The 17,833-nt window shown below is 35.2% G+C and overlaps 1 protein-coding gene across 1 annotated transcript; it reads right to left on the bottom strand.

Moving 5' to 3' along the window:
* Positions 1-1,013: 1,013 nt before the first annotated feature.
* LOC131166469 (alpha-soluble NSF attachment protein 2) lies at positions 1,014-16,089 on the bottom strand. Its single transcript, XM_058125068.1, has 9 exons — positions 15,713-16,089; positions 13,628-13,677; positions 13,293-13,365; positions 12,368-12,447; positions 9,221-9,372; positions 4,316-4,475; positions 4,187-4,234; positions 3,779-3,859; positions 1,014-1,324 (listed from the first exon to the last, which is right to left on the bottom strand). The coding sequence occupies exons 1-9, from the start codon at positions 15,855-15,857 to the stop codon at positions 1,244-1,246; spliced, it is 870 nt and encodes a 289-aa protein (XP_057981051.1). The 5' UTR covers positions 15,858-16,089; the 3' UTR covers positions 1,014-1,243.
* Between the last annotated feature and the right edge of the window lie 1,744 nt (positions 16,090-17,833).

The following is a 17,833-nucleotide window of genomic DNA, read 5'->3' as shown; positions in this document are numbered from 1 at the left end:
CTTAAATTTCTATCTCATCTATGTTTATTTTCTTATTTATTTTTCTACCTATTTCATAACCAAAATAAATTAAAAGGTAAAAATCAACTTTGGTTAATATTTTTAAATTTAAGACAAATTTAAAATTAAATTGAACAAATACTCATTTTTGTCCTTCAATCAAATAGCAATTAAAAATTATGATCAAAATAATAAAACACAAAAAATAATGGAAAAGATTATAATACAATAAAAATATTATAATTATTGTATTTTAGACAATCTTATTGCACATGTAATTCGAAAATAACAAAAACATTTTATTTAAATAGCTTTGTAATAATATTTTAAATTCATATGATTATTTTATTCTAATTTTAATCAAAAGTTATACATAAAATGAACAATTTAATCTGTAAAATTAATCTTAAATATCAAAATATTTAGATTGCTGAACCACCAAGAACCATCAAATTTGATTTTTAATTTTTTTCAAAAACAACTAAACCCAATAACAAAACAAAAAATTGACAACATAAAAAAAATGTATTTTTATAATTTATTTTTTTAATGCATAAAAACGAAAATTTAAAACAGAAGACAATTACGCGCACACACTAAAACAAAGAGATCCTGAAATAGCGGGACGTTAAGGGCCAACATGATGACTGAACCAACAAGCGTGAGTATTAAATATACAACTCGTCTTTCCTCTACAACTTTCCAATTCCCAACTAACGCACCAGGAGAGATGGAACACTGGGCACAATGCCGACATACCCCTACATTCTTTATTTTTCAGCACGTGCTTAAAATAAAATGTCTAAAAAAAATTCAGCACGTGGAGACTGAGCGCACACCCTGCAACTGGACCAACCTGCACGTGCCACCCCTATCATTTAGGAAAAGATTTCAACTTTGAGAACCCAACCCATAGATGCGGACACAATGATTCAGTTTTATTTACAAGAAAATGAGGGCGTTGATCAAAACACAATGGAAAAATATGATCACTTCAAGAGCTCAGAGAGAGATTTAGAAATAGTAAAGACCCATCATTACAATATAATACGATGACAATCCTTAGATTATCTCTTCGCCTTCCCCATATATATATATATTATATGGAGTGGATGGGCGGCGCGAGTCTGTAGATGAGAGAGAGCAAGCCACATAGTACAATGAAATCAATGAGAGGAACGAGGAGCAAACAGTACAACCACAGAAGTGTTGTAACACAACCCAAAAATAAAAATAAAAAAAATCAGGTAAGATCATCCTCCTCCATCTCTTTAGCTTTCAGCGCTTCCTTCACCCTCAATAGAAGTGTCGTCTTCCAAGCATCCTGAGCACCACCACATTGTGCCATATTAAAATACAAGTTCACAAAATTTTCAAAAAATTAAAGGATGTTCAATGATAAACCTAAATCAGGTATGATTTACACCTCGCAATTTAATCACATGCCAATTAAGGAATGACTTAAATATCACAAGATCATACATCAAATAAACAATAATAAAAAAATAAAAAAAAATGCTACTTAGGTAGCTTGAGGAGTTAGATTTGAGTTCTGCAAAATAGTATTCATGAGCCTAAACAAGTTTTTGCTGTTTTCATCTATTTTATATTCTAAAGAGTGATATATAACATATTTTATGCACATATTTAATAATTTATAAATCTTATACATATATTTAACATTATCGTATAATCAAATTGAGCACAATTTAGTCAAGCTTGAGTTTGACAGTTATAAGATCCACCGAGTGCAAGTCAAGTTTCAAGCTTAAAATTTCCTGGTCCAGTTGAGTTCCGAGTATCCCGTTGGCCAAACTCAACCCAAATGCACCCGTAAGCTTTTTCCTAATTGTCTTTGCATAACCATCTCCCCAACTGCTCAAGACAATCAAATGAACGCCCAACCCTCCATGATCACAACAACCCTTCCTGATCAAAAATGGCAAAAGCAGGAATATATCTGTTGTTTGGAACGTCAAAGCTACAGTTTTTGAGTTCGTTCCAGCTAATTCAGCAGCCATATTCTATTAAAAGTAACATGAAAGTACAGGCATGTAACTGGAGGACCTTTCAAGCAGGCTTACTTTTCAATGACTGCTGTCCAAATCTCACCAGTAATTATCTTAAGGAACCTTAATGCTAGCCAAATTAGGACATAATTGGATTAGCCAGAGTGAAAAACTCGTACAACAATTAAAGAATATTTATCTAAAAATGAGTTAGAAAAAGGAAGATCTTTCTAAAGTTGTGCTTTATTTGCGATGATTTAATGGGCTTTGTTCGGGGAGGAAACAGAATAATCACACAGGGCATTTTGAGCTGGCCGGCATAATCTGTGACAACAGTGGTGCTCTAGGCCTTTTTACTGTCTTCCGCATTTAGAGTCATTGGAGGAGTTTCTTTCAAGGATTTGAAATTTTTGGTGTTTCAACAGTTTTCGTGCCATGTTCAAGTTTTGTCTTGTTTTCTATAAAATGCCTTCTCAATATTTTGGAACAACAGGATAAACAAATCTAAATAAAGATTTGTACTAATTTTAACCAACAAGATTGTGGGGTTTGTACACAGCCAAGACGCATGAAGGTACGTTAGATGCTTACATGGGGTTGGTTTGGGACAGGTTTCAGTGTTAGTGTGATTAATCAGATGACGAAGCTAAGATTTCAAAGAAGGTATTATATAAGGTTGAATTACTACTATCCAAACTAATTGTGCATAAAAATAGGTAATCAACAAAGAATTGGTACTATGATTGAGACGCCAGCTCCAAGAATAAGTTCGATTATAACCACAAGAAGCTTTAGAGGAAGCTCAAGTCTTAAAATACTACATTTTGGCTAATAAAAGCAACCTAATCAAACAAGAAAAACAGAAATTCAAACAAATATATCAAATTTCCTCTGAAAAGGGAACAACATGATGAATTTCCACTTGAATGATACATAAGGAGCAAACCCGAGTTACCAAACTCACTATTTATTTATACAAATGGCTGGGGCAAGCAACCCTCAACTCCTTGCTGCTTTGCAACTTTAAATGTTCTACAGCAAACTAGTCCACCACACTTTCTACTGCTTACTTGGATCAAAGAATCTTATGTCTTCCCTGGGGATAAGAATCCTAATTCAAACATATATCCAAGCACTGTATTTTAGGGCTATGGTCTGGTACAATATCTGGTCTAGGGTTTTCAAGAGCAGATGCACAGGTTCAAGCCCTAAAATGCAGAAGGTTAGGATAATATCCCGACCTCCCCCACTCCCCACCCAAGAAAAGAAACCAAAAAACAACAGAACCCCAGTTAGTCGGACAAATCTTGCATAATGATTTTTTTATCTAGCAATTGTGCATTTTCCAATCATCTATGTTTGAGGGATTCTGCCAATTACAATTTACAAGCCTCGGCTGCCTGCTGCCACAATTGCCATCACATTTACCCTGTTCTATCAAGGTAAGTTCATAACATGCAATTTTTAAGCATACCATTCTTGAACAACAAAATTTTCAAGCCATTATCACTTAGAAGCTGCTAAGGAAAAAAAGAATAATAAATATACAAATAAATAAATCCTGGATTTTTCTTATGATAATATAAACATAAACATATTTTTTCATATTAAATTCCTAAGTCAATTATCCTATAAAGATTGCACTGAATACACTGCATTACCCCTGCCCACCTGTGACCAATTGAATTTGCAAGATTACTAGACTCCAGAAAACAACATGAAAGTGGTTTCAAACAGGAACAAAATTTCAATGGTCAATAGAGAAGTACCAGGGGGGTCATGCTATCAAATTCCTTGACAACATCAGTGAACTTTGCAACATCTTCTTCATCAACTGAAGCAGCCAAATCCTGCATAAGAAAAACATTCTGAGATGAGCTGAAATTCCCCTATAGAAAATAATAAGAAAAATGATACTGTATGATCAAACCCACAACCATATAAAGGAAGCAAGTTTGACTTTTAGCAATTAATGACAAGTTGTAAAGACAAATGAATTAAATAGGAAAACAAGAATGTACAATGTACCATCCGAGATCCAATACATTAGGTCAAACCCATTTTGCAATAAAAAAACAGAAGAAATTTTTAAAAAGGAATACATCATTCTAAAAGATTAGTTTTCAAGAAAAAGAAATACAAAAAAAAAATGGCAAATATAATATGCCATAACCTACCGCTAGGAATCTGTATTCACGTGTCCCTGAAAAAGTAGGATCCAGTTCCTGCAAAAACAATGTGATATATGTGTTAACTTACCCAAGGTAGAACTTCATGAAGCTGAAAACAAATAACCAAATTCTCACCTGATATCGCTCCAATGAGTTGGTAATGGCAACAACATCACCTCTGCAGAGTTGGCAAAGGCCAGCATTAAGAAGATGCCCTTTGACTCCATACTTCAGCAAGTTATTACCAAGTGAATGCTTTGCTATCTCTTCGTAAATTTCAACAGCCCTTGGATATCTGGATAAACATCAGGAGCAAATTAATCAAATCTCCATCAATGCTATCAAACCTTTATCAACATTTCATGCTAGTTGGACAGGTCCACATTCCACAATCATTGTCTTTCAGGCCAGGTTCCAATCATTTCTATCATGGAAAAAAAACTGCAAATTTATTGCTGCCCATATCTAAAATTTATAAAAAGGATGTCTCCATTGCTTTCCCATACTAAACAAAACAGATAAAAGCTATTAGTTTTAGCCAATAGATAAAACTCTTATCCCTGGGTTTTTGTTTGTGTGCACATGCATTTATGTGTGTGTGTGTGCGCGCGTGCACGTGTCTCTTTTTTTTTTTCTTTTTTGAAGTGGGAGGGGTATGCTTGGCCTCTTCAAATCTGTTAACTTTAGTGGCACAGGAACATAATGTCAGTTCCAGATATTCGAAAAGATCCAAGTTTTGCACATTGAGCACCAATTCACCACCCCCACACCAAAAGCTTCCCACAAAAAAAAAAAAACACTTTCCTGGGGCCCTGGCTTTCCACCTTTCCAGCAGAAAGTACCATAATTTTTGTTTAATATAATGAAAATTACCATCATTACTTCCATTGATCAAGAAATAGAAGTTCTTAACTGAGAATTTTGAACTTCTTCCCCCAACCATTGAACTGCAGCATCCTCTCCCTATATGCATTGATGCTGGAACTATACAATAAGGCCCGCAGACTTTCAAGTTTTAATTTCCTCAATCACTCAATTGTCCACACCCTTCTAAACAGAAAATTTGACTCATCTAAAAAAATGTCAGACGCCTTCAAATTAAGAAATGTAATGGAAGCAGTACTCCAGTGCCTTGTGGCTGGTGGAGGGGAACAACAATACATTTTCCCTAGTCCAGATTTTTCATAGTTGCAAAAGGAAGTAGCTGACAAAACATTTTCCAGAGGAAATGTTGTCTGCTCTTAATTCTAGACTAGGGAAAAAGCCCATCGGGCCAGATTGGATTCCATGGAGTTCTGCAAGCAATGTTGGAGTATTAAAAAGATAATGATATGGAAACATTCCAGCAGTATTTTAATCAGGGGGGGTGGAGGTGGGGAAGCCTCAATGCTACTTTCACTTGTCTTTTATTGTGTTGTGGCTCATATTCACAAGGGTTGTCCACTTGAAATTTGTAAACAAGTGAGAAGGTTTTGCATGGAGGGCAAGGGACCAGAAGGACCTTGAGCTACAGGAAAGCCTCAATGCCACTTCCATTGTCTTTATATTGTGTTGTGCCTCATATTCAAATGGGTTATTCACTTGAAGTTTGTAAATAGGTGGGAAGTATCGCATGGAGGGCAAGTGTCAGTGCATTAGAGGAGCACGGTACTTTGAACCTAGGAATAATGTCAGCATATGGTTGTATAAGGGTCTTTTTTGGGGTTTTTTCACATGGGGTCTGCAATACTTATAGTCGAGGGTTGAAACCACAAGGTAGTTTCTTATGGAGTATATAGTGCAGATTTCACAAAGCTCTTGAAGATAGGCACACCGGCACCCACATAAATTGTTTTCTCATTTTCTTATGTTTTCTTTCAATTCGTAGAGTGGCAATCGTGCATAACCCTAGGGGCATATTAAACAACAATTGGTATCACAGCACCAAATTCACAGTAGGGTTATTTAAGGTTTGCATCTAGCTTGCAACAAGGATGCATGGGTATAAGGCTAGGTTCAGCTAGCCTGACAGATTGGGAAACTTCAGCATGTTGCAAATGCAGGTAGCTACCAAGGGAAGGTTTACAGGGAGCTACTGGAAAAGAAACAAAATAAGATGGATGAAGACGATTGGCAGGAACTCAAACAATCACCTTCAGTACTATCTGGTCCGGTTTGGCACATTCAATCCTGTTCAACATGACGGGAGAGAAAACAACAAAGGGTATGAGCGAAACTAGAGAAAGTGTGGCGGAGAGCAATACCAACAGACTCTGCTGTTTCTTCGTATGCCTAAGAGGGGAGGTACAAATCAGCACATGAATCAATTTAATCAAATTCTTAGCAATCTGCTCAGAGTGAAGATCAAAGATCAAGATAAGGTATTGGCGACATAATCCTCCACTTCTGCTTCATTTGAACACTTGGTTATGACGCTGATCTATGGGGAAGTCCATTTTGTTCCATGAAAGCATGAAATTGTTTCTGCAATGTTGAATGAAGTTAGTATGGAACTCAACAAGGAGGATCATGAACTAATTACAAAGGCTGACAAAAGGAGAGAAAGACCCAAGGAGAATGGTAAACAAAAGTATAGGTCAAAGTCTAAATCAAAACCAAAAATATTGATTGCTTCAAGTGCAAACACAAGGGAACAAGATTATCTCTTTGGAAGAAAGAGGACAAGATAGCTACACAAATCATCAAGCTCAATTAGTAGCGACAATGAGATGACGAGGAATTTATGCTAGTTTCTTCAAGTCACAGTTCTTTCAACAAAATGGATTTGTTACTGTCCATACAAGGAGTGATTTGATCCATATAGGTTCGAGGCGTGGAAACAGCCTCTTGCAAAAATGCAAGGTAAGGCTGTGTACTATAGACCCATTGTTGTCCGCCCCTTCCCCGAACCCCACATACGCGGGAGCTTTGTGCACCGGGCTGCCCTTTAGGGAATGTGATGTTGGAAGCCTAGTTGTTGGAGATAATGTCAAATTTAGAATGCTTGATGGTATTGTCAGAACATTACATAATGTTAGACATATTCTAGAATTGAAGAGAATCTTCTCTCTCTTGCTTACTAAGAGAAAACTCTACATGGACTTCTAGCAGTAAAATTTTGAACGTGCCAAAGAGTTCTATAGTCTTCACGAAGGGTAAAAGGCTTGATACTAATTTGAGTCAGCTACTAGATAGTACAGTTGTACATAGTACAACAAACATTTCATTGGAAATTGACACAATTGACACTATGCTCTCGCATATGCATTTGGAACATGTGAGTAGGCAGCATATGATAAATGCCACAAGACAATTGTTGAAAGGGTTGAAGTAGAGTAGAATTGACTTCTACAATTATTGCATCTTGGGTAAAGAGTGCAGAGTAAAAGAATTCAAGCCATCTTCCTAGAACAGCAAAGGCATTCTATACTATGTTGCAAAGATGGTTTGGGGCTTGCAAAGGTAATAGCAGGGAATGGAGCTTTGTACTTTGTTAGCCTCATTGATGATCACTATGGGAAGCTTTAGGTTTACCTTGTAAAGGAAAAGTCACAAATGCTTTTGAGAGGTCGAGAAATAAACAAGAGAGCCATTGTCCCAAGTTAGTCAATGGGCTGGACTGCAAGTCAAATGAGTTTATGAACCTAGATCCAAATATTTTACAGTTCCCACGACTCAAAAGAAAAAACGGGGCGGCTAAAAGGATAAAAGAACCCTACTTGAGATGGCTAAGAGAATGAGACTAGAAATACAATTGCGTAAGAGCTTTTCAACATGACTTGCTATTTTGATGGTAAAGTGGTTGAGAAAGTTTGGACAGGTTCAAAGATAGACTACTCTTGTTTGAGGACCGTCAGCTGCCTAGAATACACTCACATCCCTAGTAAGCTGCAATCTAAGCTAGACCTTAAATCCAGAAGGTGCCTTTTGGATATGAAAAAGAGGTTAAGGAGTTCAAGTTGTGAGATCTAGAGGACAAGAAGGTGGCAATGAGCCAGCTGTGGTGTCATTATATTGTTTTAAGGGTATTTCGTGGCTTTTCTCGTGGGGAACTGTATATAACTAAGGCAGTTTTTCATTGACCACAGCAGAGATTTTGCAAAGGCTCCATGGAAATAGATTCACTATGAAACCATGTAAATTGATGTATTCTTCATGTTAATTTCTTTGATTTTCTGCATGTGTGAGCACACCTAGGCTATATTACACAACAATCTAGACTCCCAAGAAGGAAGGGGCAGTGCAATGACTTCATACCAATTAATTTTAGTGGGAGAATTTACAAGCCAATTATGAAGGTGTTTGTTTTAAGGCTGAAAAGTGCTATTGTGAAGTCATATATGAAGCTCAAAATGCTTTTGTACTAAGTCAACTAAAATTGGAGGCAGATCTCGTGGCTAATGCATTGATTCTGAACTACAATTTAGACAGACGAAGGTCAGTTCAGTGTAGCAACCTTGGATTAAATTCTGCACATCTTCAATGGATTCTCCATCCTCTTCAATGAGACTCCAGGAGGTTTCTTTCCTAGCTTCAAATGTCTAAGATAAGGAGACCTAATATTCGCTTATTCCTTTGTGTTTGAAGTCTCTTCCAGGTTGCTGCAGAAGAGCTGATGGGAGTTCACTTAAAAGTTTTTCAGGGCAGGCACCAGGCATCTCTTCTAGCTTGACAGTGTCTCACCTTCCTACTGCTAATGGCAACATTATTTTTGTGGGGCTGAGGATGAGCAACTTAGGTAGTTAAGGTCCGTGCTTTCATAGTCTGGATCTGTTCCAGGCCTTTGTATCAATGTTAAGAAACATTAAGTGAGAAGAGAGAGTTGACTATCTTGTTCCCAATCTTTGATGCAGAGGGAGGAAGATTCCAACAACCTATCTAGGGATTTCCCTTCAAGACAACTTTAAATCTAAAGCTGAGAAAACTAGTACATGAAACGAGTCGAGGTCAGGAGGAGAAAAAAATGCACCAAGGGATCAACATAACAAAAACTAAAATAAAATATACAGAAGTTGTACAAGCACACAATATAAAAGTGTCTAGAAGTATCGAGAGGCGTACTGTTCTAATTGAGCCGCAAATTGAGCAATTTTCTGTTTGCACTGGTTTGCAGAAGTTGTCACGTCTTCACTTTGGAAAAGTTCAGATGCTTTTTCATAATTAGCCATGGCTTGCTCATAATTTTGTTCATTCTCATATAATTCAGCAATGTCCTGCAAAAAAAAACAAATATCGGAATTCCACGTCATTAATTGTGATTTACAAATTTTGTAACATCCTCTGGTAAAATGATACCATATGTTTTTTTTAAAAGGTAAAAATCAGACATTAATTAAAAGAATTGCAGGGGAAAGCAATCAAAAGAGAAAGTAGCGAAACCAAATTTTCTTATTTGCTTTTCTCCCAGAATTCTTAAAAGATAAAAATGAAAAAAAAAAAAAAAAAATCTAACAGCAGCAAATCCAGCATAGTATAAACTATTTCCATAAGCCTCTAGCCACAAAACAAGGAAAAGGATGTTATTACAGACTCTCTAATGCTTTTGCACAAGAAGTAACAATTAACCAAGATTTGGGATGAGGGGGTGGGGGGAGGGGGGATGCTGGTTCTCCGACTCCCCGTCATGGAAAACTCACACACCTAGAATCACCATGGCTTTTAGGGGGAACCTCACAATGCCATTGTTGTCTAAACCCAAATAAGCTTCATAAAGTCCACCAATTTTTTAACACATCTCATATCCCAAGAAAAAACTGTGTTCCGGGACACCAAATCCCCATTGTTCGCAAACAATCACTCACCATAGCCTCCTTATTTACCACCAAGAAATATAATCTGCAAAATTTCTCGGCAAGAGTATCTTCCCACACCAAGTATCTTGCAAGGAACAAAAAGAGAATTTCCACCCCCCAGGCGCCACCACAAAAATAGTAAAGCTCAAGAAAACTTCCATCCCTAGCACAAGAATTTTGAAAGACCGGACCATGTAGGCCCTTCTTCCAGGTTAGGGGTCCATAAATCTCTACCAGCATAAGTATCCACAATGACTTCTCCAAGAGGGCCCAATTGAGCAAGGACAGATCGTCAATCCCCAATTCTCTGAGTCCACAAGAGGGCCATGTTTTAGAGCAGAATGCTTGAATTATTACAAGAAAGAAAATGTCTTTGGTTATGTGATTGCAAGGCAGCATCAAGGAGCTACAGCCAACAGATAATTTGGGAGAGATAGAGAAGAGGAGAAGGGAAGAAGATGAAAAAGGAAGAATGAAAAAGAGAGGAGAGGAAAGAGATACAATTGGAGAAAAACTCACCTTCACTTCAATTCAAATTCAACAATAACCAACTTCTACATGGCTTTAACACACTATTTATAGCCAATAACACAAGCAATTGCGTATATACCCATAAGAGTACATGAAACTACTAACATACCCCTAAAATACACAAGTATCACAAACAAGCCCCCAAATACACATAATCATACTACTAATTAAACCAAACACACAATAAACTCTAAACTAAGCCCAACAATACCTTGACCAATCCTTTTGAATTAGTCTCCATAAAGGATCTACCCAAGGTCTTGCTTTTTGTCCTACATCATATCTCCCGCAGCTAGAAAAAACTCAACCTCAAATTTTGAAATTTTGGAGGATAAAAAGCAAGAAGGAACTAGGACTCTGCAAAAGTCGGTGCTTGAGTTATGCAAGAAACTACGTTTCGTTGGTAGAACCGTCTACTTGAATTGGGAATTGGCATCAATGAACGCATCAAGAATGATAAACTCAGCAATAGGAATGATAAACCGCAGACTGTTTGGACGTCAGCCAAGCATTTTGTGGCAGCCGGTGCACTAGGCAAGTCTTAAACTCTTTGTCGATGGAATTATACCCTCGTCCAAGGTTTCAACCCCTCAAAAAAAATAAATCAAATTCTTTTATAACATATCCCAGATATCCAACATCAAAGCACAGAACTGTTTCAGATAGAGAAAGAATGAGAATTTAGAGATAGAATTGGGAAGAACAAAAGTGAGAAGGAAAAATGGAGGAATGAAATGGAAGAACAGAGATCGGTTACCGAATGATGCAAGACAGCACCAAGGAACTACAGCCAAGTCGCCAACAGATAATTTGAGAGAGATAGAAGAGAAGTGAAGGGGAGAAGAAGAAGGAAGAAGGTAAAGGAGAGGAGAGGAAAGAGATACAATTGGCGGTAACCTCACATTCACTTCAACTCAAATTCAACAATATGCATGCTTCTACATGGCTTTAACACATTATTTATAGCCAATAACACAAGAAATTACATATATACCCCTAAAACTACATGAATTTACAGATATACTTCTAAAATACACAAAGTATTACAAACAAGCCCCCAGCAACGACGACACAACAAGCATTAAGTCCCCCAAATACACATAATCCTACCACTAACTAAACTAAACACACAAAATAAACTATTAACTAAACCCAACAACCCTTGACCAATATATTCTGTATTAGTCTCCAACAAGGATATACCCATGGTCTTGCTTCTTGTCCTACATCATTATGCTTTGGAACAGGATTCAGTACCTGGCCTCCGTGTGTGCTTTCCCAGCAGATGTTTCAAAGGTGTTCCTCTTTTAGATTTACATAACAATTGACTTGCTGACTGTTTTTATTTTTAATTTTTTTTATATTTAATTTTTGTTGGTTATATTATCTTCAAAGGAGGATTTCCTACGCTCCTTGTTGTGCTGCTTCTTCTCCTTGATAAAATCTCTTCTTTTTTGATACAAAAGAGTAAAGGTTCTTTGACAGTCCTCCATTTGGAAAGATAAAACTTGAACTCTTCCCAAAAAAAATTTCCCCACAACAATCTTCTTTGTAAGACCTCCAGTTTGGCTGAGACCACCTGGGCATTGGGATTGATTCAGGAAGAGGACAAGAAAAAACAGGAAGGCTCAAGAGGACACTTTTTTAGAAGTCTGAAGTAATATTCTACATGAACATCACCACCACAAACATTTAGCGAATGATGTTTTAAAAAGTTGACACCATATCAAGCAAAAGTATGATAGTATTACTATAAACAAAATGCCAGAGTTCAGATGAAGTAAGGAAGATAAAATAAAGGTACCATAAAAATAGAATTTTTTTAAAAAATTATTCCCCTCAAGCCCAAAGTTTAACACATCCCATGAAACACTGCATACTCTACCTTGTAATACCTTGCAGACATATTGAACCTTCCAATATCCAAAAATAGGTTTATTGCTCGCTCTAAGCATGATATGGCCTCTGCAGAACACACGATATTGATAAGACAAATAATTTATCAGCAATAATATAATTTGAACTTCGAAGTAGTTTAATAATACAGATGAAAATACAAGAAAGATTTGAAGCATGGCAATATATAAGCCGCAGTTTGGTTTAGTATATCAACCTCATATTGGTAGTATTGGTAAAACAAAAATGAACAAGAAGCACATGACTATGCAGACTGACATGCAAAACAGAAATACTTTCGAGGCAAAGGTGTAAGGAGAGGTGTTTTATGCCTGATGAGGAGAAGTGTAGCCTTTTAGGAATTTAATATTTTATTTAAAATACATAAATAAATTATATAAACTGGAAATAATGTCTCATTAAATTGTTAAAAAGATATATGAACCTTTAAAACTAAAAAATAGCTAAGAGAGGATCCATATTCACACAACCCCAGCTGTCCTTGCCCATAGGTTCAAAGCCCCAGACCCATAGTCACATCACATGCAAGTCCAAGGACAAACACACTAGGTGGTTGCCTACTTGCCTCCCTAGCTGGTCAAGAAGAAGCAAGCATGTCCTCAGAAATCAAAATTAGTGTTGTTAACATCTCCAAGTCTTAATCCCCAAATAAAAAATTGAAGAGAGACATTGTCGAAGGGAGGTCATCCTTCAGTCAATGCAGCTCACCAGAGCAAGAGAAACATCCGGACAAGGGAAAGAGGTAGGCAAAGAATACAGAGATCGCAGGAGTGTGAATTAGCTTCAAAGCTTAAAACCCAGATTCCCTACATTTTACCATTGGTTTTGTTTAACTTAATGGAATGTCATTCATGAAGCAAAAGCAAATAGACATGACAGTGCCATACATATACCTTTAATATTTATTTTCTTATAGCAAACAGCAGCATCAACATATGCTTGTGCAGCTTCATGTTTGCTGTCCACCTATAAACATAAGTAAATAGTTATACAGGTTTATGAAGAAAAAAATACAGAGAAGAAAGTATAATCTTTTTTTTGGCTTTTTTTCTACATCACAATCTGTATACCAGTATCATACATCAACCCAAGGTTAGCTAAATCCAAACTCCAGAACATTAATATTAGCATTCTTTTATTTGTTTGCTAACTGCTAAGTATTATCGATTTTCATTTCTTTTCACAACTTTAGAGTAGTTAGAGATTTGAATTAAAAAGAAACACTAACCTTCAAATGGCAGCTTGCCAAATTGACATTTGCTATTGCGGCTTTATCCCCTGGAGCAGCATGTCACAGGAATACATAAGCCAACATTAAACATGTCACAGAAATTCATAAGCCAACATTAAACATAAAATAAATAAATCTAGTTATTAAAGGAAAATGGTTCAATTCCTTAATCTCGTCACTACTAAAGCAACAAAATGGTTTGAGATTTAACAAAAGAACATAGCCAAACAGAACCAACAAATGGGAGAAACAACAAATGAACCAACTCTGATATATTAAGAGCCAGCAACCATGAAAGCCATGCCCTGTGAAGTAGGTTGGAATTAGAAAATGTTCCTTGCAGTCCCTTTCAAGTCACTGATGATAAAAAGGTAGCCTTCCCCCAAAAAACAAGAAGAAGAAGAAGAAGATGAAAGAAAGAAGGAAAGACCACCACCTATCACATACATCCAACTACAAATTTACTTTGTCACGGACCACTTTAATGTCTCCCGCAGGATGCACAAAGCAGTTGATAAGCAACTAATAAGGAAATCAAGTTGTTCAAAAATCCTCAACTCTCTTTCATGAAAAATAGAGAAAACACAAACCTTTGGATTTACCCATTTGTCATTTTTGTTTCTTTCAAATTTTTGATAAGTTTTAGAGATCAGCTGTTTCTTTAAAACTAAGGACTCAACTCAAGTGGTCTAATCACATGTTTTAAATCATAAAAGCAAGTCAAGTGATAAGAATGACAATTAATGTTCTCATAAGTGCCGATAATGATTTCATTTGAAGACAGCATACAATGAACTTCAAGAAACATTTTGAAATGAAAATTAAGCAAAAAAATATTCTCTTATCAAGGCAAGCATATGCTATTATTTATTGTACTTATTTATCTCTCAGAGTCTCAGTTCAAGGTTGTTCTACTAAATGTGTTATCTGTATAGCTTGAAATCGCTAATCTGACAGATTATGCCTTGCGTCATTTTTATATTAAAATTATTATATTTTTTGACAATATACATTATGTTAATTCAAATAATTTTGTAAATTATTTATTAGCAATTAATATTCATTAATTACCTGCTATTTTCTAGAAAGTTAAACTATTGGGTGGGCGTGCCTACACATTCCTTGTAAGAGTAGTTTAACTTTGGAGCAGCTCATATTTTATTCACCTCACATGGGAATACTGCTCATTAACGAAACACCAAATTATCAGTACATGTTAGGTGAGCATTAATGTGACCATAAACATAGACAGGTCTGTTGAGTTTTACATAGTTTACATTCAAATCCAATAACTTAGAAGATCACCTTTAAGTTACAATTTTTAAAATATTCTTGATTTTTAATCATTCACATCCAATGCGCACGCAAACTCACTAGAAGGGAAGCAGGGGGCTGAGAACCCAACTATAGATCACTTACAGCTCAAAAAATCAACAAGATCTGAAATAGCTTTAACATTAATTTTACAAATGCCAGGCCACTTCTAAAGTTCGTTGTTTGAATCTTGTTGGACTAAGGGGTGTTACATGAACTCTAAGGTTCTCAGCAACAAAAATTTTAGGAATATGATCAAAAGTATAAACTTCCTTCTTCTCATCAAACCAATCAAAAACGTCAGGACTTCGAAAAAGAGAATGGAGGGAAAAAAGAATATGAATGTCGTTTGGCATCTATTTCCAGCACTGACCAAAAACCCTGTCTTTCCTAATCCTCATAAAAACTATTTATCATCAGTATGGCAATATACGATCCATTCAAATATCACATATAATTCACCAGAATAGTCTGAAATCAATCAAAAGAAAAAGAAGAGGACTTAAACTACCTTAACAAGATGAACTTAGAACATATAGCTAACATTTTATGTAACAAAAGAAAAAGCACTCCATCGAAACACAATTGCGATCCGTCACAAATCTATTGATCCAAAAAAAAAAAACCCCTCAATCATCATCAAACTAAACCAAAAAATAAAAAAAATAAAAAAATAAAAGCAAGGCAAGGCAAGGCAAAATAGCACGAAGATGTCACGCTGAACGGCATCGAAGGAAATAGAAGAACAATGAGTTAGTAAGCAATTACATGATTTGGCGAGCTTGAAGGAATTGGCGGCTTTATCGTAGAGATCGGCAGCATCTTCGTATTTGTTGCTGAACAATCCCCAACCGTTGAGCTTCTTCTCTGCCTTCTTCTCATAATCTTCTCCTCTAGCGACGAGATCCGTCATGATCGTCTCGCGAAGCTTTCTTCGTTTGAGGGCTCAGGCAGTTGCAGAGAAGAGATGGTGTAAAATCGGAAAATCAATCGAGTCCGTTTGAGAAAGCGCGTACCATTGTCAAATATATTTTTCTATTTATCTGTATTTTTTATTTTTTAATTTTTACTTTTAGAGATATTATCTGTTTTCAAACTTGAAATTCAAATTACTGGTCCTTGAAAATTCTATTTTGCTTGGTCACACGGTTCAAGAATGATTCATTCACCTCTAGTCGAACTTTGGCCTCCATTCATAATTTTTAATTAAAATTATTATATATTAAATTTTATCTAAATTCATAGAAATTCAAATTGGATTCCAAATTCATTCTCACAAACACAATATTTGTATTTCAATAAAAAAATATATCCCAACTATTTTCATTACACAATGAAAAATCTGTTCCCCTTCTTTACTTTTGCCTTTATATTCTATTGTTTTGGTATTGCCCCACTAATTTCAGAACGCATATTTTGTCGCAACTTTTTTAAGGAATGCTTTAGATAATAATCTAACAACATCTAATACCAAAATTTGGGAGCTCAGACTTAGGTTTTAAACACGAATTTACATGAATTTGAACAAAAACATAGCATAAAATCGCATTAAATTTAATTCAAATATAGACAAATCGAAATTCAAAGACCAAAATTCATTCTTCTAATCACTACCTTAGGCAATGCTTGATAACATGGATTTTGAGTTTTGAATTTGGATGTATCATTTATTTGAAAGAAACTTAATATAATTTTATAGTATATTTATTCAAATCTACACAAACTCAATCCAGGGTCCCAATCGTACGCTCCCAAACACAAGATTAGTATAAAAAATAAAATAAAATGAACAACCAATCATCACAAACTCTAATAATTTTCCCATAAATTCAATTCCTTAAAAAAAATCAAGATGTATAAAATCTTAGAAAATAAAACTAGATATATCAATTCTAAACAAAAAAAATTCATGTTCTATATGTTCTTTTAAGTTAATTGATATGTAAAGATGTTTTGTATGTTCTTGGGCTTGTAAAGAAAATTCTATTAAAAGAATATTATTAATTTAATGAATTTTTCTAATAGAAGGGGTCTTTTATAATTAAATAGTTAGTTTAAAGGAGTTTTATTGTCACTTTGAAAAGCTTGGAGGAGCATCCATAACATGGTAGTATTGATTCACAATATTTTTAAAATATGAATGGTAGATATGAAAGTAGAACAAAAGGCATGACCTTCAAAACCTTAAATTGAACTTCAAATATTTTTAAATTAAAATAACATGAACAAATTAAATATCTCACTTTGTTTCTAAAATAAATTTTTAGTCGAGGGTCCATATATTTTCGCCACTTGTTATTATCTTAAGTTAGTAGGCTTTTAGAAAAGAAAAAATGGATGGGAACATGCATTAATTTATTATTGAGAACTAACTTGGTTCATGATTGAAGGAGGTTTGACCTAGTAGTTGAATTGAATTTTGGGTTTGAATTATATTCATAACAAGGTTTCATTTATAATACCGTGGCATAAGGAAATATATGTTTATGCTTGTTTGATGGTCTGAATGACTAGAAACATTTAAAGTAAATTTAAAAAATGAAAAATTAGGTCCTTTAAAAAAACATGATGGACTCCAGTTAGGTCTTGTCATCCAATAAAATCACACAAAATAGTGTGATATCACTGATATGTCGACTTTACCTGATTACATGTGCTACCACCTACTTACGTGGAGTGATTTATTGGCCAAGAAGCGTACTATCCAATTCTTTTTGGCCTATTTAATGTCAATCTATCTTCTTTATATATATATATATATATATATATATATATATATATATATATATATATATATTGTATTTGTATGTTTTAGAGGGGAGAGAGAGTTGAGAGCTGCAGACTTACTAAAATCAAGAACAAATTTAGATCTTTATTAACATCTAATAA

This window comes from Malania oleifera, chromosome 10, assembly GCF_029873635.1.
Source record: "Malania oleifera isolate guangnan ecotype guangnan chromosome 10, ASM2987363v1, whole genome shotgun sequence".
NCBI classification, from domain to species: domain Eukaryota; kingdom Viridiplantae; phylum Streptophyta; class Magnoliopsida; order Santalales; family Ximeniaceae; genus Malania; species Malania oleifera.
The sequence above is the reverse complement of the archived record's forward strand: the minus strand, read 5'-3'. Positions and strand labels throughout refer to the sequence as shown.